Below are 25,196 nucleotides of genomic sequence, written 5' to 3'. Positions count from 1 at the left end.
TCTCGTAAACCACAATGTGAAGTATCGGCAATGATTTAGAGTGAAAAGATGGATTCCTTTGTAATGGGAATTTGAATGTTTGTGCTTTTCTTATATCAAATAATTTCTGGGTAACCTTACTGTGATTGTTTTCAATTAAAATGGACAAAAATAAACAAAATAGCTTCTTAGCAAAGAGCAATTTCTCTAGAAAGAATTTGCTAGGACTGTCTAGGAGCAGTCTGAGTGGGTAGGGGAAAACTGAAAATGATCTGTTATTGGCAGAGGTTTGGAACTCTCTTTGTTATTGGTCTATTAAGCAATTTACCGCCTGGTGACCGGCAGGCCAAAACTCCATCCCACCAAAACAGGCTGACATTTCAGGCGATCTTTTCAAACAGCTCTTACATTAAAATGGCATTATCATAATTTTCACAATATTATTCCAACATAAATATATAAACTCAGCAAAAAAAGAAAAGTCCCTTTTTCAGGACCCTGTCTTTCAAAGATAATTCGTAAAAATCCAAATACCTTCACAGAACTTCATTGTAAAGGGTTTAAACACTGTTTCCCATGCTTGTTCAATGAACCATGAACAATTAATGAGCATGCACCTGTGGAACGATCATTAAGACACTAACAGCTTACAGACAGTAGGCAATTAAGGTCACAGTTATGAAAACTTAGGACACTAAAGAGGTCTTTCTACTGACTCTGAAAAACACAAGAAGAAAGATGCCCAGGGTCCCTGCTCATCTGCATGAACGTGCTTTAGGCATGTTGCAATGAGGCATGAGGTCTGCAGATGTGGCCAGGGCAGAAAATTGCAATGTCCGTACTGTGAGACGCCTAAGACAGCGCTACAGGGAGACAAGATGGACAGCTGATCCTCGCAGTGGCAGACCACGTGTAACAACACCTGCACAGGATTGGTACATCCGATACATCACACCTGCGGGACAGGTACAGGATGGCAACAACAACTGCTCGAGTTACACCAGGAACGCACAATCCCTCCATCAGTGCTCAGACTGTCAACAATAGGCTGAGAGAGGCTGGACTGAGGTCTTGTAGGCCTGTTGTAAGGCAGGTCCTGACCAGCGTTTATCATCAAAGGAATGAGCGTTACACCGAGGCCTGTACTCTGGAGCGGGAATGATTTGGAGGGTCACAGCATCATCGGACTGAGCTTGTCATTGCAGGCAATCTCAACACTGTGCGTTACAGGGAAGACATCCTCCTCCCTCATGTGGTACCCTTCCTTCAGGCTCATCCTGACATGACCCTCCAGCATGACAATGCCACCAGCCATACTGCTCGTTCTGTGCGTGATTTCCTGCAAGACAGGAATGTCAGTGTTCTGCCATGGCCAGCGAACAGCCCGGATCTCAATCCCATTGAGCACGTCTGGGACCTGTTCGATCGGAGGGTGAGGGCTAGGGCCATTCCCCCCAGAAATGTCTGGGAACTTGCAGGTGCCTTGGTGGAAGAGTGGGATAACATCTTACAGCAAGAACTGGCAAATCTGGTGCAGTCCATGCTCAGGAGATGCACTGCAGTACTTAATGCAGCTGGTGGCCACACCAGATACTGTTACTTTTGATTTTGACCTCCCCTTTGTTCAGGGACACATTATTCCATTTGTTTGTCACGTCTGTGGAACTTGTTCAGTTTATGTCTGTTGTTGAAACTTATGTTCATACAAATATTTACACATGTTAAGTTTGCTGAAAATAAACGCAGTTGACAGTGAGAGGATGTTTCTTTTTTTGCTGAGTTTATTATATAAAACACAGGAACTGAAGTTTACGGCACTGGGCCTTTAAGCTCATTCTTGAAGTGCATACTGTACCTTCGGACAAGTATATACCTCCACCTGACCCAAAAACCTTCTACGCACATGGAAGAGGTAAGTAAAGAGTACCAGCAGTGAGTCTAGAGGCGGTGTGAAGGGTGAGAATAACAAACATGAGTGAGACTGAGGCTTTACTTGCGCTGGTGTTCTGCACTAAATAGAGGTTGTCCTTTCCTTCCAGTCACAGATCCATGCAGCAGACATGAACATACTGGGCCAGGAACAGAAGAACAGCCCTGGGACGGAACGTCTTGCAGTCGCCAACAGACCAGCTCATAGTCCTGTGGTCCAGGGCAGACCAACAGCAGAGCCCCAAGACCAGCAGAGAGGGTTGGCTTGGCGCGTAAGGCCACCTCCCAGTTGACCCCATCAAATGTCTAAGATTCCTGTTCATATCCTGTCTAGAAACCATAGTGGAATACACAGACCCGTGGCCCATTTTGCATGCTGAGTTGGTTGCGTGGCAAAGGTTGACAAGTGATAGGTGGAGTGACATGGTCAAAGATTAATTGTCATCTTACACAGGTCGTCTGGGATCAGACACTAAATAGATGGGAGGAGCACACCGCAGTCAGAGGCTGTCATTTTAAAATCAGAGCGGTCATTGTATTTTAATTGAGCATGTAACACTTCTGATCGTTTTTAAATTGCATTGATATCCCGTTTTACAGAGGAAGCCTCCACCAATGGGGATGTAAACCCTTTCACCAATGGGGAACACAGGCTGTGGGTCCTCCCAAGGGTGTCAATAATATTAGCATGTACTCTGAAGAATGACACCATGACTGTAGGTTAATGCCACGACTTAACCTCATGGCTCTGCCTGGTGTTCTCACCTCACACACAACCCCCCCCAACAGCTGCTTGTGCTAGTTACACCATTTAGCTCTGAAGGAACAGCCTGGGAATACCTAATTGAACATACTTTATCCATGTTTAAAAAGCTGGGCACTGAAGTATACAGACCACCAGAAACTCAATTTTAAATTATTTCATTACTCTTCTGTACTGGAAGCGTCAAGCTTACCAAAAACCACCCAATTTTGTATTAAAGTTTATTTACAGGTTGTAGTAGAACAAGGAAGCGCCTGTACTTATGTACACTTGTGAAATTGTGAGGGACTACAGTACACATAAAAGACATACAGGAATCAAGAACATTTAAAAGTTGAAAGTGCTTTGGTTCTCAGGAATTTGGAAGGCGTAGCCGTCAGTTGTGATTTCTGGAGCAACAGAGTCATCCTCCTCATCCTGAAAGCAAGACAGATGGTGTCACCAGAATAGTTTAAAATGGCAACTTCATCCACCATGGCCGAGTTTCACTCAACAGAGCTGTTCTCTACTAATAACACCCGACGCCCTTTAGAGTCACAGTAAGATGCACAAAGTCAGATGTATAAAATAAAACCCAGCTCATGGTCAATGTCTCCTTTTGATTACAATCAGCCGCGTCACCCATGAATGGACCTGAAAGAGTTGAGACAAGCTAAAGAGGACATAAGTGTATTTGGACTTAGTCATTGCTTGGTAAAGGTCTCACCTCGCCAGAGAAGTACTTCTCGATGAGGTTGAGAGAGGCCTTGTAGACCATCTCATTCTCGTGGGACTGCAGCGCCTCGATCTTGTCCAGGCCGCCACACTCCTCGATCATCTCGCACAGCTTCTCCACCTCCCCAATCTTCTCTCCTGCCTAAGACATTTAGTATGGGTTTTTACACACATGAATCCACTGTATCCATTTCTAATTTTTTAAATCAATAAACATAACATATAATCAAATTTGAAAATAGCAAATCAATGCTAAACATGAATGTCTCAACAACCGGGCTATGGAAGTTACTTGGAGTGGTAGCTCCCATGCATAAATTGCAGAGATTAATATTTGCCAGTCAATCAAAACCCACAGATCAGCACAGTCCAGCTGTCTCTAGGAACCACAAGGCAAACTGTCAGTGTTACAGGGTGCTCATTAACCATAATGTGTTACTGATAGAATTCTGAGTTGTAAGAGGGACATCTTGACCGTCATAATGTTTGTGTCATGACTTAAGCTCTACCCATTGGTTCTTCTAACAGACCAGAAATGAACTTACCAGGAAGATGTTGGTTATGGCATCCAGAATGACCAGGATGGTCTTGCTGTCCTTGGCAGAGAGTAGGTTGAGCAGGGGCTCCAGCACATTGGCCTGTACCAAGTAGATCACCTGATCCACTGTCCCCCCGCTGGTGTAGTTGGTGATGGCCCACACTGCCTCCTTCTGGGTCTTGTAGTCTCCCTGGTTGAAGGAAAAGACAAATGAGGCAAGGTCATAGAGCTAACTAGGGGACTCATCTTTGTATTTGTGCCATTATATTGTCTACGACAGCATGGTCAACACCATTGAGGCAATAACAATTTTGGAGCAGTCAATTTCCTTCATGATTGGCTGACCAGTTGGACATGACTCCAACAGGTTAACCAGGAGAGATCAGCCAATGAAGTCCCAACAGTTGGGTACATTCATATGGTGGAAGGCCTCAATGGCACTGCCCATGCTAACATCATTTTGGCCACTAGAGGCCTCTATCAATCTCTATGGGCAGATGTTTGTGGAGCAGCAGAACAGAAACAAAGCATAAGATCAGTAGGCATGAAACTGAAGAAAAGTCGAACGGGGGAGGTCAAATCTGGGGCTGCATGTAGCAATCGTCTAGGATCAGGTCCTAAAAGGAAAAATTAATCTAGTCCATCAGCCCTTAATGCATACTAGCCCCTAAATGGTTTGCCCCCTAATAAACAATCCATGAACCCTTATCGTACCTTTTTGAGGATGTCCACCAGCAATGGAACGAGGCCGGCGTTGATGACTTCCTGGATCTGGGTGTCCTTGCCAGCCGTGACGTTGGACAGGGTCCAGGCCGCCTCCTTCTGGATGTTGGACTTATGGTGGCGGAGCAGCGCAGGGAACATTGTCAGAGCGCCCGAGTTCAGCACACACTGCGTCTGCTCATCTGTGCCAGTCACGATGTTGCCCAGCGACCGCAGAGAGGGAGTCTGGGAAGAGGGCAAATAAAGGGGGGGGGGCAGGATTTGGATGCAAGCTACACAATTGACATGTCTGACAACAGGAGTACCTAAACTATTGGAATTCTGGACAACGGGCTTTCATCAGTAACTTGGAATGTCTCAACAACCGGGCTATGGAAGTTACTTGGAGTGGTAGCTCCCATGCATAAATCGCAGAGATTAATATTTGCCCGTCAATCAAAACCCACAGATCAGCACGGGCCAGCTGTCTCTAGGAACCACTAGGCAGACCACTGTACAGGTGCAATCAAAAATGGAAAGCGTAGTATCCGTGGCAAAGGGACGTACCACGATGGTGAGCTCTCCGGAGGTGAGCAGCTGGACGAGACGGGGCACCAGGCCGGCCTGCACCACCACTTCGATGCGCTCGTTAGGGCCGTCCGTCAGGTAGGACACGGCCCAGCAGGTGTCGGCCAGCACCTCCTTGTCATCATGGTGGAGCAGTCGCACCAGCGTGGGCAGCAGTAGCTGCACGGCCGCCAATGGCGGGGCAGGGTTCTTGTTCCGACAGAGGTTAGACAGGGTCCATGTCACATTCCTCAGGTAACCAGACTGGAAGGAGCAGGGAGGTGTTAGAGATCAATATGCCACATCGTTACCAGCTATATTTAGATATATGGATGCATCAAATTGAGGTAATGAGCAAAGCTGAGAAAGCTAAAGCACTTTATATAGCGCAACATCCTAAATCAACCACACCTATTTTACGAGAACCACCATGAAAAATAGCCGATGAGTGGAATTTCCCACAGCACTTGCTAACGAATTCCACAACAACCCAGAGCTTTTATCATTATATGTAAACTTACAGAAAACACAGACAGGTCAGGGGCGGTCAGCAGAGTCAGGAGGGGCTCAATGGCGCCGTGTTTAATGACCAAGTCCCTGTAGGTGGAGCCATCACCTAAGGAAGAGGAGGAATCAGGCCATGTCAAAAACGTGGTCACAGAAGACCGTTGACCTGGCATACAACCAGAGTGGACCTGGCATATAACCACAGAGTGGAGGCTTATTGCAAAAGGTATATTGAACTAACATATGTTCAAGTAGTAGTATTTTCAAAAGAGAAATACTGATAAAAATTGATATTGTTACCTGCCTGGTAGCAATAATCTTTATCAGCATTTCTGGGGTAACAAACATGGAGTGTCACACTAAAGTTGCGCCGGCGTAAAGATGTTTGAAAGACACAGGGTTTGACAGGAACAGTTATTCCAACAAACACGGGAAAAGCTTTCAGATCACTGTTCCTGTACTATCAATGACAACGGTAACAGTCATGCCATAGTCACTTTCGATACAGGTAAGTGTGCTTTGTCATACCAGCGATGTTGCCCAGGGCCCAGACGGCCTGCTCGCTGATGTGGGGGTGCGGGGACATCACCAGGCTGATGAAGGCGGAGATGGCTCCTCCGTTCACCACTGCGGTGGTTTGGTCCGAATTGCCAGAGGCGATGTTGGTCAGGGCCCAGGCCGCCTCGAACTGTATGGGAGGACACTCAGCCAGGCTCAGGAAGTGGACAAAGTTTGAGATGAGCCCGGCGTCGATGATGCGATCAATGGGAGGGTGCCGCTCTCTGGACAACAGCTTCCTGTGGTGGAAGAAGGCCAGGTCAAATGGTTAGGGGCGGACAAGGCCTACAGTCAGAACAGAAACAGTGATTAGCCAACACCGGTTTCCAGTGGAAAGCTTAGTGACTTACCTGGCTGCCTGGGTAGCCTGCACCTGATGATCTAGGCTTTGGCTATTTACACCAGCCACAATCTCCTCAACTGTCCAGTGCTGTGCAGGCTATGGAAACATGGCAGGATTACACAATTACATGACCTGGCATGCCATCTGTGGAGCGTCTGCATGCGTGTCAATGGAAAAAAAGTGACTGAATATAGGCGATAGCTAACAGGCCTCTTAGAGTAGAGGACAGAAAGGCACCAAATCAATCTATTGGGAAGAGGGACATCTTTCGCTTGCTCACCCTTTGTTGATGGCCTGTACAACGTCATAATCCAAAGCTTGCCATTGCCCGGTTGAGTTTCAAATCAGGGTAGTTATAGTATGGATAGAAAATATTACCTGTGCATTTTGGTCCTTCTCTTGGAGTGGAGACGTAGGCTCATCTGGGCAGATACTGACGTTCCTTCTTTTGAGAAGCTGGTCATCTTTCTTCGCCTTTCGAAGTTCGACGTTGACTTCGACTCTTCTGCGCCTTAATTCCTGCAGATGAACAGTGTCAAGTAGCATGGTACTAGACAAATGGCAAAACTGTAAACTAGGTGTTAATGGTTGACTAATCAATCAAGATTAGGCATCAAAGGCGATATCAACTTACGTTGGTATCTTTTCCCTTGTTTTTGAATTGGGTGATACGATCGGCGTCGTTCGCAGTTGTCGACATTGTTTTCGTTGCTTATTGAACAAGGTGATGATTTCACTGTAATGTTGATCACTAACGTGACGGGGGAAAAATTTTAAATGTTACCTATGTGCCCGTTTTAAATAAAATAACCAACGTTTTTCTATCTAGTAAGACAGTTTCGCTTTCCTGCTGCCCGGCGAACTATATATAATCTAACGTAGACCACCATGTGGCCGGTTGAAACCGCTTAAATTTACCATTTAGTCATAACCAGTACACCAGAAAACCAGTAATAATTTAACAATATATTAACGCATATCATTTATATCGAATGCACCCAGTAACTACAATAGTATAACCATTAAAATAAACCATAACTAACAAAAGCATAAGGACCACACTCACCTTGTTCTTGTTCTTACTAGCAATGACGTCAAACGTGAGACCGCATTTAAATTTCCGTCTTTCTCGATCTGTGATTGGCCCATTCGAGTCAAAGCACCTCTTCATTGGCCCCTTTTTGAAAAAGTCGGAAAGAGTCACTTGTGGTGATGCACTGCTATCGCGAGACGATACTACAGCTTTTCAGAAAATGTGACAAAATTTGCCTGCGAAATGTCGCAGAGCACAGTAGTTTAGCTAAACCTGGTAGCAAATATGTTGATCATGAAATCAAATATAACAATTATATAGGACTTTCCACTCATTTATCGTCATGTTTTCGAAGTTATAAATTGTGCCTGTGCTAACTCGGAACGTGATGACCCAGTGGCCTAATGGATAAGGCATCAGCCTCCGGAGCTGGGGATTGTGGGTTCGAGTCCCATCTGGGTCGTATTTAGCTTCCGTTTTATGTGAAATGACATAGAAAATAAGAAATGATTGATAATAGCTACATGGATTATAAAACCGGAGGAATGCACTCCGACAACAATTTGTCTCAAAAATGTGAGTGCATTTGCAAATGTCACACGTAAGCTATGGAGCCTTGACCCACGAAAATGTACCATACAAATCAATCACATACATAAGGTTTAATCACGACTTTAATACAAATGTTATAAATCTGCAATACCACGAGCATCCAAGCGTCGCCTCACAGTTTGTAACATTGTGTCCAAAAGGGGGCAGTGGTTCTACGCGTATGACTTTTACCGGTATAGGCTACACATTCACAGTGTCAAACAGAATTGTATTATTCATTTAACCTTTATTTAACTAGGCAAGTCAGTTAAGAACACATTCTTATTTACAATGACGGCCTACCAAAAGGTAAAAGGCCTCCTGCGGGGACGGGGGCCTAGGATTAAAAATACAAAATAAATACAATATAAATATAAGACAAAACACACATCACAACAAGAGAGACAACACAGCACTATATAAAGAGAGGCCTAAGACAACATCATAGCAAGGCAGCAACACATGACAACATAGCATGGTAGCAACACAACATGGCAGCAGCACAAAACATGGTAAAAACATTAGTGGGCACAGACAACAGCACAAAGGGCAAGAAGGTAGAGACAACAATGCATCACACAAAGCAGCCACAACTGTCAGTAAGAGTGTCCATGATTGAGTCTTGGAATGAAGAGATTGCGATAAAGCTGTCCAGTTTGAGTGTTTGTTGCAGCTCGTTCCAGTCGCCAGCTGCAGCGAACTGAAATGAGGAGCGACCCATGGATGTGTGTGCTTTGGGGACCTTTAACAGAAAGTGACTGGCAGAACGGGTGTTGTATGTGGAGGATGAGGGCTGCAGTAGATATCCCAGATAGGGAGGAGTGAGGCCTAAGAGGGTTTTATAAATAAGCGTCAACCAGTTGGTCTTGCGACGGGTATACGGAGAATACCAGGTTATAGAGGAGTATAGAGTGCAGTGATGTGTCCTATAAAGAGCATTGGTGGCAAATCTGATGGCCGAATGGTAAAGAACATCTAGCCGCTCGAGAGCACCCTTACCTGCCGATCTATACATTGTGTATCCGTAATCTAGCATGGGTAGGATGGTCATCTGAATCAGGGTGCGTTTGACAGCTGGGGTGAAAGAAGTGCGATTACGATAGAGGAAACCAAGTCTAGATGTAACTTTAGCCTGAAGCTTTGATATGTGCTGAGAGAAGGACAGTACACCGTCTAACCATACTCCCAAGTACTTGTATGAGGTGACTACATCAACCTCTAAACCCTCAGAGGTAGTAATAACACCTGTGGGGAGAGGGGCATTCTTCTTACCAAACCACATGACCTTTGTTTTGGAGGTGTTCAGAACAAGGTTAAGGGTAGAGAAAGCTTGTTGAACACTAGGAAAGCTTAGTTGAAGAGCATTTAACAGAATAAATCAGAAACAATTACTTGACGCATTTTCATACAGTATTTATCCCGGTGTTTCACCCAACAGGCACATACTTTTCTGTTTCCATCTATGCGGGCCGGCACCCGTGTCTGACTGGTCCATGGATCTAGCGGACCGGCTCTCAGTTTGGGCAGAGAGGAAGAGGCGAAGCGAGAGGGATAATTGGGCCCAAAATCTGTCTTTTCCAGCAGGTGGCGTTTTTTTCTCTCACCAACCGAGGAGTTTTTGTATGGAGGTCAATGAGTGTCGAATTTGGTTAACAAAAAATGTAATGTCTTATTTGCTACGAGTGGATTATTTGATCGAATATACGTTTCGTAATGGTTACGTTGTTACGGGTGTACTGATATAAGTAGGACACTTCACATCTCGGCAACTTTGAGAAAAAAAACACTTTATATCGGAGTTGTGCCTGGTCGTCACTAGTTACTACAGCCACAAAGTCATAAACACGCCAATTTCTAAAATGTCTCTTTTTAAAATATTATTTTAAACCTAACCATAACCACAGTGCTAACCTTATGCCTAACCCTCATCTTAAATTAAGACCAAAAAGCTAATTTTTGTTTTCATGAATATTTACTATAGACATATTTTGACTTTGTGGCTGAAGTAACTAGTGGAAACGTTCACACGCGAATCTGTCCCAACTGATCTTGTCGCCTCCAGACTGCCTCCCATTTTCGAAGACATTTATTTTCACTGTTAGAGCGGGTACTAGAGTATCTGGCCAATATAATGGATCATCTGTGTTGAGGACCAAAACCAGGCCACTGGTACTTTTCACATGTAATTTACGTAACAATCACTAACAGTGAACTTTAACACCGTGTTACTTTTTTTAAAATTACTGGTCAAATGCAACAGCCTATCACAATCCGTAATCACTAATAATCACTATCATCAGTAATTAGTGGAATTGAAGGCTAAAATCTGGGCCACGTTTTTTTTAAATGCCCCACACACAGTAGCCTACTAAATACCGAAGGGCATAGAATTAGGAATTTAATCGGACCTCTATGGCTTCATGAATGAAGTGTCTCTGATGTCACTCTGTTTACCTCTGCGTCGGAGTGACACGCCTTCCATTCCAGGCTGGAGGCATATAAACCTCAGGAATCCAGAGACACTCCAGCAGACTTCGAAGTTGGTCCAATAGTACTTTTCAGGATGACAGTGATTATTCTACTCCTGCTGGTACTTGCGTTTACCTTTTCTGAAGCGGAGGACAATGGTAAGTCGGGTAACAATTCTTGCTGCTTTCCAACTATGTCTTATTACATTTACATGTTACATTTTAAGGAGAAGAATGGTGAAGAATGGTGACAGTATTATTGTAGATCAGAAGATCAATTAGGAAATAGCAAGTTTTAAAATCAATACACTTTGAAACTTTTTTTTTGTATCTATTGTAAATGTGATGACATGGAGATTTTTAAAGCATTTTCTCAGAGGTGCAATAAATAAATAGATATATTGGCTTATCAAATCGACATTTTATTTATTTATCACATGCGCCGAATACAACTGATGTAATAGACATGACTAAATGCTTGCTTACGAACCTTTCCCAAATGATGCAGTTTAAAAATAATAATAAAAAATAGTAACTAACACGAGGAATAAAATAAAATACACAAGAATGGAGCTATATACAGGGAGTACCAGCACCAGATCAATGTGAAGCTATATACAGGGAGTACCAGCACCAGATCAATGTGAAGCGATATACAGGGAGTACCAGCACCAGATCAATGTGGAGCTATATACAGGGAGTACCAGCACCAGATCAATGTGGAGCTATATACAGGGAGTACCAGTACCAGATCAATGTAGAGCTATATACAGGGAGTACCAGTACCAGATCAATGTGGAGCTATATACAGGGAGTACCAGTACCAGATCAATGTGGAGCTATATACAGGGAGTACCAGTACCAGATCAATGTGGAGCTATATACAGGGAGTACCAGATCAATGTGGAGCTATATACAGGGAGTACCAGTAGCCTACCAGATCTATGTGCAGAGAGCGGTACGAGGTATTTGAGGTTGATAATGTCTGCACATGAAGTCAGGGTAAAGTGACTAGGCATCAGGATAGATAATAATAAGAGTAAAATAAAGAAAAGAATAGCAGCAGCAAATTATGAGTGTAAAAGTGTCTGTGAGTGTGTGCGTGTGTCTGTGTGTTTGTGTTGTGTTGGTATGCGTGTGTGTGTGTATGTTAGGGTTTTGTGTGGGAGTGACAGTGTAGTGTGTGTGTGTGTGTGAGTGAGTGTGTTAATGGTGTGGGTATATAACATCTAATGAGTGTGCGTAGGGTCAGTCAGTGCATGTTAGTCAGTGCAGGTAGTTTGGGTATCCTTAATTTACTATTTAACAGTCTGGCTATTTAGCAGTCTTATGGCGTAGGGCAGAAGCTGCCTCGGTGCCTGTTGGTCAGAGAGCTGATGCTCTGGTACCGTTTGCCGGACGGTAGCATAATGAACAGTCTATGGCTTGAGTGGCTTGAGTCGTTGGTCATTTTTCGGGCCTTCCTTTGACAGGGCTTGATATGAGTTCCTGGATGGCAGGACTTTATGTATATTTATGTTTGGAATGAAAGTACATTTTATGATTGATATATTTTTTCTCTTTCACAAATATAAGCCTATAATTTAAATCTCGGACATATCTAATTAAATATTTGTATAGGCTACTTTGCAACAATATAATCATCTGAAATGTGCATATCATAAAGCTGGAGTTCACAAAAAGAGTGACATTCTCCTAATCTGACAACTATCGGTGTCAGGCAGTTACAGCTAGTTCGAATTACAAAGCATACTGCCACTAGACATTTACGTCATTTAGCAGACGCTCTTATCCAGAGTGATTTACAGGAGCAATTAGGGTGAAGTGCCTTGCTCAAGGGCACATAAACAGATGTTTCACCTAGTCGGCTCGAGGATTCGAATCAGTGATCTTTCAATTACTGGACCAACGCGCTTAACTGCTACCTCCTGGCTACCTGACACCCCATAATGTCGATTTTGTTCATTGAGGCTACAATGATTACCCTGTGAATGTTTTGCTTTACTTTTAAGTGTTTGGCTTGTGTGCTGACAGTAAGACTATATAGGCGTACTTATAAGATCTGGATGAAAATGTCTTTATAATGTCTTTATAAATGTCTTTATATTATGACTATGTAATATCAATAGATTAGATTATATGGTGAATACATAAAACAAACAGAAAAACACAATTGAATAGAATATGTGCAGTGCATTTAGCATGCTTTAGTTCAGTGCATTTAGCATGCTTTAGTTCAGTGCATTTAGCATGCTTTAGTTCAGTGCATTTAGCATGCTTTAGTTCAGTGCATTTAGCATGCTTTAGTTCAGTGCATTTAGCATGCTTTAGTTCAGTGCATTTAGCATGCTTTAGTTCAGTGCATTTAGCATGCTTTAGTTCAGTGCCCACACTCTTATTTTATGTTACCAGGTTAGTCTTATTGAGATGAAATATCTCTTTTACAAGAGACCTGGCCAAATATCACCACACGTTTACAACATAATAAAACGCAAAGCATTACAGTTTAAAAACATCAATTTAAAGATTGAGCAGGTAAGATACTTTGGGGAGGTGTGGTGCATCCTGGGGTCAGAACATTGACAGCCCCTCACTTCATTGACCACCATAGTTTTTACCCTAGCTTTAAACACATTCAAGGAGACATGCTCCTGTAATTTCATGCCCTTTTGTAGTTTATTCTAAGTGGAAGGGGCAGAGAACTGGAATACTTTTTTTACCCAGCTCTGACAGTTAAAAAAATATTGATAGTCTCAAGCTATTGCTTATATTTATTTAACTAGGCAAGTCAGTTAAGAACAAATTCTTATTTTCAATGATGGCCTAGGAACAGTGGGTTAACTGCCTTGTTCAGGGGCAGAACAACAGATTTGTACCTTGTCAGCTCAGGGATTTGATCTTGCAACCTTTCGGTTACTAGTCCAACACTCTAACCACTAGGCTACGCTGCCACAGTCAACTGTACTCAGAACCTTATATGATGGAGGTATGATATAGGGGCCATTGATATTATAAAGTTATAATATACTGCTGGCTGTAACTGTCCTTGCCTGCTTTATCCAGAGCTGTTCTCCGTGATCAGCACCCCCCCTGAGAAGGGCCAGAGTGTTTTACCCGACCCTGGCCAGAACCAGAGCACAAGGCTAGGGGCCAAAGACCCCTCTCTCACCATCAACGAGCCCCTGGAAAAGAGCAGCAAAGCCGGGGACCCTAAGTACGCCCTCCACCCCCTTCCCTCTGGGGTCTGGCCCAAGCACAGTGACCCTCGCCCTGGCCCCCACAACAAGAGCAAGAAGGGCCCTAAAAATGACCGCCTGATCGAGCACAACAGCGAGAAGAACCGCGGCGAAGCGAGTCTAGCACTTCCCAAAACGCCACTGACCGCTGCTACCAACCGCACACAAAAAGTAAACGTGGACCCTTACCGAGACCCCCACACTAACTTCAACAACCCCCCGCAGATTGACCCGGACAGTCACCCAAACTCCAGACCCAGGGGCCACCCCCACATTCACCCAGCCACCTCCCCTCGCAGGGACCCCCCAACCAGAAAGCTGGACCCGGAGGAGAACCGCCCTGGAGGGAAGTCCAGTCTGTACCAGTCCGGCGGCGCCAACCGGAATAACAGCCGCTCATCTGTGCTCCTCAACCGTCGCTCCTCCAGCCTGCTCTACCACTTCGACATCCTGAAACGAGGTATGGAAAGTGACACTACACCCTCACACTATGTATGGTATAAAGGGAGTCGTGACAGTGAGACTGCTGCGATTCCGGGATAGTTAGCTAATTACCTCTCCAGCCACAAATTGCTGCCTACATCTGGATTGAATGTGTCCCTTTGTGCGAAGTCTTGGGGGGGGGGTGAGAGGTCATAATAGCAATGCTAAATATGCCTAAGTGAGATCAGTTATGATGCAGTAATTAAGGGGTGAGACCGGAGCGGGGAGGATGGGGAACGTGGAGCCCCCTCCTGCGGAATGCGATGCCTGGGTTCTGTAATGACAACCCTGGTCCTACGAATGACACTGGAATGAAGTCTGGCTCCACACAAGCAGGCAAGGCAAGGTCGATCACTCTCTCTCCTTCTTCTCATCTCCGTCTCCCTCCTCCTTTCTCTTTGTCTCCCTGTCTCGCAGAGTCTGACTTCACTCATGAGGCTGTCTGCATGAGTGAGTGCAGGAAGGAGAAGGAGGAGAGAGAGCATTACTGCTACAGTGAATTTGGTGAGTGTGTGTGAACGAGGTTAGACTATTGAATGAGAGTGAGAGGGATGGCCTGGCCACCATCTTCCAGTGATCTCTCCATGAAGATTGTAAGGGAAGTGAAGGGATGGGAAAAGGGGACAAAATAAGGCCATGACACAATGTCTGGTGTAGTCTATTTGCAACCTGCCAATCGTGCTGTAGTTTAGACTGGATTGACAGACATTCCCTTTGGTCATGTAGAGTTTTCTCACCATGGTGCAGGGTGAAGTTGCCCCAAAACGTTGCTCTTGGGTCAATTTTGCTGATCCGAGATCTGTACCTATGAGTGCTCTGTGCTACTATCCACTTTAGAGTTCCAAACAATGACCTTTACTTTAATTTGACCATTTACTCTTTAAATTTCAGCCGTCAATGGGATCGTTCATGACATAGACATGGTGCGTAAGGGCATTAGACTCATCACACTGATGGTGAGCAGCGATGGCTTCTACAAGATGAGCCGTCTCTACGTCACTCCAGACAGCTTCTTTCTCAAAGTGCGTCTCCTAGTCCTGGACACCTACAAATGTAGCAAGCCTTGTCCTGACATCAAACTAGGTAAGTGTCAACTTAAGGAACCAATAAATGCATCCCAAATAGCACCCTATCGCCTAAATCAAGGCTCTCCAACCCTGTTCCTGGAGAGCTACCCTCCAACCCAGTGGTAACTGGGGCGGCAGGTAGGATAGTAGTTAGAGCGTAGGGGATGTAACCAAAAGGTTGCAGGGTTGAATTTCCAAGGTAAAAATCTGTCGTTCTTCCCCTTAACAGAGGCAGAACGACAGTAGGCTGTCATTGGTAGGCCGTCATTGTAAATAATAATTTATCCTTAACTGACTTGCTTAGTTAAATAAAGGTTACATAACTAACCTGATTCAGTTCATCAACCAGCTAATTATTAGAATCAGGTGCACTAGATTAGGGTTGGTGTGAAAACCTACAGGATGGTAGCTCTCGAGGAGCAGGGTTGGAGTGAAAACCTACAGGATGGATCTCTCTAGGAGCAGGGTTGGAGTGAAAACCTACAGGATGGTAGCTCTCTAGGAGCAGGGTTGGAGTGAACTTACAGGATGGTATCTCTCTAGGAGCAGGGTTGGAGTGAACTTACAGGATGGTATCTCTCTAGGAGCAGGGTTGGAGTGAAAACCTACAGGATGGTAGCTCTCTAGGAGCAGGGTTGGAGTGAAAACCTACAGGATGGTATCTCTCCAGGAGCAGGGTTGGAGTGAAAACCTACAGGATGGTAGCTCTCGAGGAGCAGGGTTGGAGTGAAAACCTACAGGATGGTAGCTCTCGAGGAGCAGGGTTGGAGTGAACTTACAGGATGGTAGCTCTCGAGGAGCAGGGTTGGAGTGAAAACCTACAGGATGGATCTCTCCAGGAGCAGGGTTGGAGTGAAAACCTACAGGATGGTAGCTCTCGAGGAGCAGGGTTGGAGTGAAAACCTACAGGATGGTAGCTCTCGAGGAGCAGGGTTGGAGTGAACTTACAGGATGGTAGCTCTCGAGGAGCAGGGTTGGAGTGAAAACCTACAGGATGGTAGCTCTCGAGGAGCAGGGTTGGAGTGAAAACCTACAGGATGGATCTCTCCTGCCCTATATGGTGCAGTAGTAGACCATATAGGGCAGGAGTATTCAAATCCTATCCTGGAGGTCTGAAGTACTGCTGGTTTTCTGTTCTATGTGATCATTAATTGCACCCACCTGGTGTCCCTGATTAGAGAGGAACAATGAAAAAAAAGCAGTGGAACTGACTTTGCGGTCCAGTTTTGAATTTGAGGGATATAAGGTGCCACCATGGCAACGTTCTGATATCAACACTAGCATATTACTTATAATGGATTCCCAATACATTTCTCCATGCTATGTGGTATGCTAGTATAGTCAATGGTACTGAACTCATGTCTACCAGTTGAGCAGAGAGACCAAATACTGCTAATGAATTCACTGACACCCTCTCTTGCCCCAATGCTATTCTATAGGTAGCCGGTACATTGTAATGGGCCAGATCTACCACCGGAGGCGCCACCTCCCCAATGACCTTCTGGCCCTGCTGGGGGGCAAACTGAAGCCAGGGGACGGCCTCCTGCGCAGCAACAACTACGTCAAGCGCTTCAACAAGAGGAGACACCAGAAAGCCCTGGAGGCTACCCGCTCCAAGTGTAGGTGAAACCAAAACACACTATCGCCCCCTGCAGCGGTGGAAAAGACATTGCAGCCGTCAAGATGAAGTGACTGTGACCTATAACCCTACAGCATTTCAGCAAAGACGTAGATGGACGAGGCCAAGATGTTGTTGTTTTTTCCGGCATGGACCTCCTGCACTTGTTTGTATCATAATCCAGGTTGAGTCGTTATGTTTTTGCTTGTCTGCCTGTACAGTCTTTACCTTGTAGCGTTGCGTCCTCTTTGATAGAAGACACAAGTGGAGTCTATATCAAAGGTTCTCGTCTTTAAACCTCTGCTTGAAGTGCTGCCCCATCAGATTTCCTCCTACTGTTGCTCTCTATTATTGTGCATGAGCATTTAGTTGGATAGAGGGCACACTTAACAAAGGTAAAAGATGAGCTCTCTAGTATATCTCAATGTTCATAAGTCTTCTATACTCATTTATTAAGATGTCGTAGTACTTAAAATGATCATTTATTCATGTCTGGTACATGAATCGGTCAGATCAGTGCCTCCCTCTTATTGGTTTCATTTACGATTGAAATATTCTGCCAGCGAAGCCAGAGTTCTGGTTCAATGGAATAATTTAGGTAGAGGACATTTTTCATTGGCTAATTCGATGTAACACAACTTTTCATCAGAATGTTTTGGTTGTCCCGTGTCCACGTTTGAAGATGTTGTCCGAGCATGTGAATGAAGCCCATATTTGCCCTGAGGGAGGAAGACTGCCAACTCCAGCCCCACTATTCATGCGAACACACACACACACACACACACACGCACACACACGCATCTCCAATTGGCTTGTTCCAGGTTATCCCGATCTAGTTGCACACTGGTGCTTCTCCAATGGCAAGAGTCCAATTACATTTCGCCTTTAGAACTTGGTAGGAAACTTTAAAGGACTTCCTATTGACTTCCTATACAATATCAGCAAACTCCTATTTATGCCTGTAAGAAAAGCTGTCTCATCTTCACACTGTTTTGTTCCTGTCATTTGATTGCAGGAAATGCACTTTTACTGTATGTGAAAGAGAAGAGGGGGGTGGGGATGTAAGACTGGAAAAGCAGCATCAACAACAAACCCCAGAGGAGGGAAAAGTTGAGAAAAGAGACAAAAATAAACAAATTCTTCTAATGTTAAAGATGTGTACATGTTGAAATATCCGACGGAGAAAACAGACTTCATAAGGGAACCTGATGGTATTAGTGAGTGTTTTTGTACATCTAATCGCGGGAATCTGATCCCCAGGGCACCTGGACACACGGATTCAGAAAAGTGTGGCTCTCCTTGCCGGCTCTCTTTGGAGATGGTGAGGTGAAAGCTAATGCCGCCTCTGACCCTTATTTGCTCATGCACGCAAACACACACACGCACCCACATCCGATGCGGACAAAGTTCAAAGGAGACATTTGAGAGTGGCAAAGGGAAGGAGAGAGGAAGGAGAGAGGGAGGAGGAGGGAAGGCGAAAAAGAAAGAAGAGAAAGAAGGTTACAGTGCCTTCAGAAAGTATTCACACCCCTTGACTTTTTCCTCACTTTGGGATTCAAATGGATTTAATTGTCATTTTTGGTCAACGATCAACACAAAATACTCTGTAATGTGGAAGAAAAATGTGAATATTTATTACAAAGTTATGAAAAATAAAATACGAATATATCTTGATTAGGTAAGTATTCACCGCCCCATAGACAATACATGTTAGAAACACATTTGGAAGAGGTCACAGCTGTGAGTCTGTAGGTGAGTCTCTAAGAGCTTTGCACACCTGGATTGTACAATATTTGCCCATTATTCTTGGTAACATTCTTCAAGCTCTGTCAAGTTGGTTGTTGATCATTGTTAGAAAGCCATTTTCAAGTCTTGCCATAGATTTTCAAGCCGATTTAAGTCAAAACTGTAACTAGGCCACTCAGGAATATTCAATGTCGTCTTGGTAAGCAACTCCAGTGTATATTTGGCCTTGAGTTTTAGGTTATTGTCCTGCTGAAAGGTGAATGTGTCTCCCAGTGTCTGTTGGAAAGCAGACTGAACCAGGTTTTCCTCTAGGATTTTGCCTGTGCTTAGCTGTACTCCGTTTATTTTTTATCCATAAACACTGCTGAGTCCTTGCTGATGACAAACATACCCATAAAATGATGCAGCCACCACCATGCCTGAAAATATGAAGAGTGGTTCTTAGTGATGTGTTGTGTTGGATTTGCCCCAAACATAACGCTTTGTATTCAGGACAAAAAGTTGTTGATCCATCCTCAGTTTTCTTCTATCACAAACATTAAACTCTGTAACTGTTTTAAAATCAGCAATGGCATCATGGTGAAATCCCTGAGCAGTTTTCTTCCTCTCTTGCAACTGAGTTAGGAAGGACACCTGCATCTTTGTAGTGACTGAGTGTATTGATGCATCTTCCAAAACCTAATGAATAACTTCACCATGCTCAAAGGGATATTCAGCATCTGCTTAATTTTGTATTATTCTTTACACATCTACCAATCGGTGGCCTTCTCTGAGAGACATTGGAAAACCTCCCTGGTCTGTGGTTGAATCTGTGCTTGAAATTCACTACTCAACTGAGGTACCTAACAGATAATTTTATGTGTGGGCTACAGAGATTGGGTAGTCATTCAAAAATAATGTTAACCACTATTATTGAAAACTGAATGAGTCCATGCAACTTATGTGATTTGTAAAACACATTTTTACTCCTGAACTTATTTATGCCTGCCATAACAAAGGGGTTGAATACTTATTGACTCAAGACATTTCAGCTTTTCATTTTTTATTAATTAAAAAAAAATTCTACAAACAAAATTCCACTTTTACATTATGGGGTATTGTGTGTAGCTCAGTGACACAAAATCTCAATATAATCAATTTTAAATTCAGGCTGTAACACAACAAAATGTGGAAAAAGCCAAGGGATGTGAATATTTCTGAAGGCACTGTATGTACACACATCAAGAAAGAAAGAGACCCTGGGAGAGAAAGAGAGACCCTGGGCTCTCTCCATTCCTGAGGGAAAACTTTGAATGCATGATAAGATAGACATCCAGGCCACAGACCCTTGGTCTGGCCTGTCATCTTTGACTATGATCATTCTTAAAAGGAGAGAAAAGCCAAAAGGTTTGCACTGTGTTCGCATATCTCATCTCATACTACATGGAACTAATAAAGATGTATTTGTTTTTTACTCATTGGGTGTCGGTGTTGTCTGTGGGTCTTATTCATGTGTTATCGATGGGAGCTAACACTCAGCCAAAGCCTTGCAAACACACATTCTTGAATGGCACCACAGAATTACATATATAATCACTTTTGGATTCATTCCTGACCAAGATGGCTGCCATAATGAACACATTCTGGAATTTTGAGGGTCTATGACATCAGCCTCTCTAGTGAATTATAGGATCTCTATGTATGGTGCACACAGATTTGAACTGGAGTGTATAGTTAAAAATACTGTTTCAATCCTGATGATAACCCCTGGCGATTAAGTGCCCAAAAACAGGGTCATAATTGGGGTGTAATAGGGGCTCCGTCTGGCCTCGGGAATGATTTTTGAACCAAGCCGTTCCCATGCTTTGAAGTCCATCTGGGAACAGAGCTGGAGGGAACAGATGCAGTCGGGCAGGAAATGGGAGCTCGCTCGCATCTCGGCTACCATCACAGTGGGACAACATTCCTTATGGAGAAGAATAGGGATAAGGGGTTGGGATGGGGGAAGAGGTGGGAATTTGTCCTAGTTCCTTCCTGTGTGACAGAGAGAGCGAGAGTTCCAGCCCCAAGCCACAGTGAGAGAGGAATTGATGGGACCTGTGGTCATCTGTAGTCCATTTGGTATCCATGCAAAGCTCTGGATTCAGTTAGGGGTTTGGAGTGAAGGGGGAGCGTGAAGAAGGGAGAGAGGGAGGGGTGTGTGTGTGTCTTCGGTGAGAGGGTAAGGTTAAAGGAAAACTCTTTTTTGGTATTTGTTTCATTAGTCCATTGTTGATAATAGTCCCAAAAGGTTTTGCATGTCAGCAATAAAGTTTTCAAGATACGTAACAGAAAATACAGAAATCTGGCCCGTATGATGCATTTTGCATCATATGATGCAAAATGTATGATACGGGACTATATCAACAATGAACTAATGAAACAAATACCCCCCAAACAATGTTGGTGTGTTTTCCTTTAATGACAGCGGTGACTTGTGTTCAAAGCTCCTTTATAAAGGGGAAATACAATGTGTGTGTGTGTGTGTGGGGTACCCAAAGTATAAGTACCAAAATACCTGAAACATTACAGGGGGAAATGCAGGGAAGCTGACTCTAGAACAGTGTCTGAGGGAACTTAATTCAACTCCACCGTGGAAAGGGATGAAAAAGGTACTACTTAGTATTCATTATATTATACGTTCCTGACCACGTGACCTGACAGGATGAACAAGTCCGGACAAAACTCCTGGCCCTTAAACACAAATTAATTACAACATAAGTACACAAAACCAAAGATGACAGCACAATGGACAATTGATGTCAAAAACATGACTTTATTATCTTGGATGAAATGTCCTATCAAGTACAAAAAAGGATCTCTTAAGAGTTGCCACAATCTGTTAAAAACATAGTATTTTCCCCCAGTTATGTTTCCTCTTACATTTACTAAAAAATGAAATATTTTCTGCGATATGAATAAATTAAAACAGATATTGTGATGAAGTTATTAAGAGATGTGTAGAACTGGTTGGTTCTTTAAAAACAAAAACTCTTAAAAGAAGAGTCAACATTCTCCGCCCCATTTTAAATCAATATGCACACAATATGCAGCACTTTTAATATAAAGGGCAATTTTACCTAAATGTAGAGTTCACTTTGACAAAAGATAGAGAATATCTATTGAATGTACAGGTAGGCTTAGTTGCTGGTTAAAAATGGACAAAAATAAAAGTACTAATGCTCTAAAAACCTCTAAAATCTCTTTGTATATTGACAGCCATATTATACAATATGAAATACAAATGGTGGACGATGCATAAGAATAGAAACTGGAGTGCATGGTTTGAAATGCAAACAGGTCTGTGAATAGGACTAACAAACAGGCTTCGGTCACCTCATCTCTCAACTCAGTCCACCTCCGAAAAAGTTGTTGGCACTTCAAACCAGGGTTTCGGTTATTCCCATTTCAATTCAGGAAGTAAACTAAAACTCCAATGAAAATTGACATTTCAGTTCACTTCCAAAACTGAAATGAAATTTACCCCAACCCCTCTTCAAACCTAAGGCTCCCCCCTACTATTAAGTTGATCTTTAAGAGATATTAACTAAGAGCACCAGTGACACACCAAAAATGTTCTCCCCCCCAACAAACAGTACTGTCTCGACACAATTATTACAGATTAGAAAAGAGTTCCAAATATGATAAAAATGCCAGTTCCTAAAACAAATCCTCATACAAACCCCAACTTAGAATAAAGATTCCTCAACGAAGGTTGACTTTCTGATTTACTGTTCTAAACCACAACATGTTTGCTTGATGCAGTGGAAAACTCAAAAGCATTTGACTTAATCCTTTATAGGGGGCCTATGAGTTGAGAGTTGCATGTGATCCAACCTTCTTGACAAAACATTGGGGGAGAGAGGGAGGAGATTGCGGTGTGGATGGTCAGTACACTTAGGTTAAATATGCCCTTTAACAGTTTTCACATTCTCCAAGTCCATCCTCGGTTGTTTTCCTGTGGAAGGACTTCGGAGAGCTTTTCTTGTTTTCATCGGATGAATGTCCTCAATAAAAAATGTTAGAGAAGCCTCTACATGGCGAGAAATAGAGCTTGTTTTCTCTGTCGGCTGTTTCATATACACCAATATTCCCATCTTAGGTAGTAACAAAGAAAAAGGAAAACAGGTTCAACGTCAGAAAAAATAAGGTTTTACAAACAGGATAGCATTTCCACAGTGAGACATGACGTAGAAATGGTAACTTGGACTCTCCATGGCCTGTTTGGAGGTCAGGGCACATACATCTTCAAGGTGGCACCAAGTGGGTTCACGATGATCTAGGATCAGCTCGTTCCAAACACAAGCAGCCAGACAGGTGTGTGCTATTTAGACCCATTTCGAATGAGGGATCACGAGATGAGGAAGCAGAGACAGCTGGAAAGTGTCAGTGTTTGTCATCCCAAATGGAACCCTATTCCCTTTATAGAGCACTACTTTTGAACCAGGGCCCATATGGCTCTGGTCAAAAGTAGTGCACTATATAGGGAATAGGGTGACATTTGGGACATACACAGTCTGAAATGGGAGTTGACCCCCAGGGAAGGAAGAATAGCTGATACAAAAGAGATGTGAGATTAGTTACGGAATAAACAACTTGAAAAGAGTCTACTGCTGCCTTGTTTCGTACTGCCCTTGAACGGCCCATTAGCTTATTGACTTCAGGGGGGTTTTCTCCCGCCATCCCTCCATTTCATCCACCAGATCGGAAGTGCTTTGAAGGAAGGAAACAGGCTGTGAACTGAAAGTCAGCCTCCCTCCCCCCGTCTGTTGGGGATGTGGTATCTCCCATTATGAATACTAAGGGTTTGGATAATGGAACCTTCCACTGCCAGTCTCTTCCCTTTCCACGGCCTTAGAGGTGGCTGAGGAGCGGCGAGGGCTCATACGGTTTGGTAACAAGGCCGTTCGGCCTGAAGCATGCGTCGGCTACGATCTTCCAGGAGTGTGTGCTGGTTTTAAACGGGGGTGTGACTCCCACTCCCAAGTCCGACAGGTGTGGTGGTGTGTGTGTGGACACGTAAGAAGTAGCCTGGCTTCCCCATTGGAGTATGAGTGTTCAGAGGGAACCACATTGGCAGCCATTTTGACAGTAAGCTTTAGAAGGAGTGCCGACTGTGTATTCTAAGAGGCCGTAGACTGCAGTTTGTTGTTATGAGACCTACAGAACGCAGAGAGAAGGGGAAACAGTTGATGTGATCGATTGACGTGTTTTGTTTTATTAAAAGCTTGACAAATCACAGAATATGCACGAGGGAATACAAAAACACTTATTGGATGCCAGTGGGGTCAGACGTTTGAGCAGAGAGAGCAGCCATGTTGGTGTAATGTTGGTTTAATGTTCTATATGGCTTGTATATACAGTGAGAACATACCATGTAAAACGTGGGACAGTCGAGTTCGCCAGAAATTAACTGCAAAGCTACACAAAAAACTATGACCTCTATCTTACCATTTTTTTCCTTTTTGAACATACAATACTCCTTCACAAAAGGATATAATATGCACATAAAACAATAACATTATACATTAACAATTCAGATAAAAGACTAACTGATCAATGTTGTTAATCTTTTAAAAATGGCCAGCTAAGAGGAGATACAGTCTTTGCACTTCATCGACACAATAAATGCACTCCATTAAATTAAATGATAGGTCATCTGCACGTGGAACTGAGTTGAATACAGCGTTACATGTGTGAGAAATGAGTTTCAACATTTTAGCAAAATCTAATCACAACGATGAGGTTGTGAACTAACCTTTTTGATACTTGATATTGTGCCTCACACGTCACCAGATTGAGATATAAACAGAAATGAACTGAACTTCCATCTAATATCTGTCGTCTGTGAAATGAATGTAAAAAAATCCTAACGGATGTTTCCCTTGATTGCTGTTTGTGACCAACATGGCTGCCATTATCAAAATGGAGAAATGTTTTTAAAGTGTCTTTCCTTCTAAAAATACAACAAAAAAACACACCTACGGTGTGGTTTATACTGTAAATATACTTTCTTACAAATAGTTTGACGCTGTTTTAAAGACATAAAAACAGCAAGGTCCAGGATAGCCTAATGTTTTTTTTTTAGATTGACCCCGGCACCCAGCTCAGATTCCAACTACAAGGCCAGACTTATGACATCACAATCTGTAAGAGAGGGAGAGAGAATGGATGACATAAACACATGCAGGTGGAAGCACATGACCATAAGCACACAAACACGCAATGCAGGCGGAGGGGAGGGGAGGTATAAATGCAAAACTATGTGCAAAAGACAGGAGATGGGATGCTAAGGACATTGAGCATGGATTGGACATTGGCATTCCCTTTAGAGCT

At 43.5% G+C, this 25,196-nt stretch overlaps 3 protein-coding genes and 4 non-coding genes across 11 annotated transcripts in view; 2 read left to right on the top strand and 5 right to left on the bottom strand.

The window, feature by feature from the left end:
• Nucleotides 1–2,878: 2,878 nt before the first annotated feature.
• LOC106564868 (importin subunit alpha-1) lies at nt 2,879–23,574 on the bottom strand. The gene is made up of 12 exons (XM_014131346.2): nt 23,561–23,574; nt 7,667–7,672; nt 7,235–7,351; nt 6,979–7,119; nt 6,608–6,696; nt 6,228–6,496; nt 5,714–5,808; nt 5,193–5,456; nt 4,638–4,871; nt 3,931–4,113; nt 3,378–3,527; nt 2,879–3,088 (listed from the first exon to the last, which is right to left on the bottom strand). The coding sequence occupies exons 3-12, from the start codon at nt 7,298–7,300 to the stop codon at nt 2,999–3,001; spliced, it is 1,581 nt and encodes a 526-aa protein (XP_013986821.1). The 5' UTR covers nt 7,301–7,351; nt 7,667–7,672; nt 23,561–23,574; the 3' UTR covers nt 2,879–2,998.
• Nucleotides 3,646–3,780, bottom strand: LOC123725797 (small nucleolar RNA SNORA84). Its single transcript, XR_006758310.1, has one exon. It is a non-coding gene; the product is annotated as a small nucleolar RNA SNORA84 (small nucleolar RNA).
• LOC123725798 (small nucleolar RNA SNORA84) lies at nt 4,997–5,131 on the bottom strand. Its single transcript, XR_006758311.1, has one exon. It is a non-coding gene; the product is annotated as a small nucleolar RNA SNORA84 (small nucleolar RNA).
• On the bottom strand, nt 6,082–6,209 carry LOC123725762 (small nucleolar RNA SNORA71). Its single transcript, XR_006758276.1, has one exon. It is a non-coding gene; the product is annotated as a small nucleolar RNA SNORA71 (small nucleolar RNA).
• Nucleotides 8,024–8,096, top strand: trnar-ccg (transfer RNA arginine (anticodon CCG)). Its single transcript has one exon. It is a non-coding gene; the product is annotated as a tRNA-Arg (tRNA).
• On the top strand, nt 10,640–19,051 carry LOC106564870 (uncharacterized). Its single transcript, XM_014131348.2, has 5 exons — nt 10,640–10,851; nt 13,756–14,388; nt 14,829–14,915; nt 15,303–15,494; nt 16,918–19,051. The coding sequence occupies exons 1-5, from the start codon at nt 10,788–10,790 to the stop codon at nt 17,103–17,105; spliced, it is 1,164 nt and encodes a 387-aa protein (XP_013986823.1). The 5' UTR covers nt 10,640–10,787; the 3' UTR covers nt 17,106–19,051.
• LOC106564864 (nucleosome-remodeling factor subunit BPTF) overlaps nt 21,617–25,196 on the bottom strand; it is a 59,096-nt gene continuing 55,516 nt past the window's right edge. For 4 of the 5 annotated variants that reach the window (XM_014131337.2, XM_014131333.2, XM_014131334.2 and 1 more), the window contains one exon: nt 21,617–24,020. In XM_014131337.2, coding sequence (XP_013986812.1) covers nt 23,984–24,020 — 37 coding nt within the window. In that variant the 3' untranslated portion in view covers nt 21,617–23,983. Of the gene's footprint in view, nt 25,008–25,196 lie in introns of all 5 variants that reach the window. The other variant, XM_014131336.2, reaches the window with a different exon arrangement.

Source organism: Salmo salar, chromosome ssa12 (assembly GCF_905237065.1).
Source record: "Salmo salar chromosome ssa12, Ssal_v3.1, whole genome shotgun sequence".
In the NCBI taxonomy this organism is placed as follows: domain Eukaryota; kingdom Metazoa; phylum Chordata; class Actinopteri; order Salmoniformes; family Salmonidae; genus Salmo; species Salmo salar.
The sequence above is the reverse complement of the archived record's forward strand: the minus strand, read 5'-3'. Positions and strand labels throughout refer to the sequence as shown.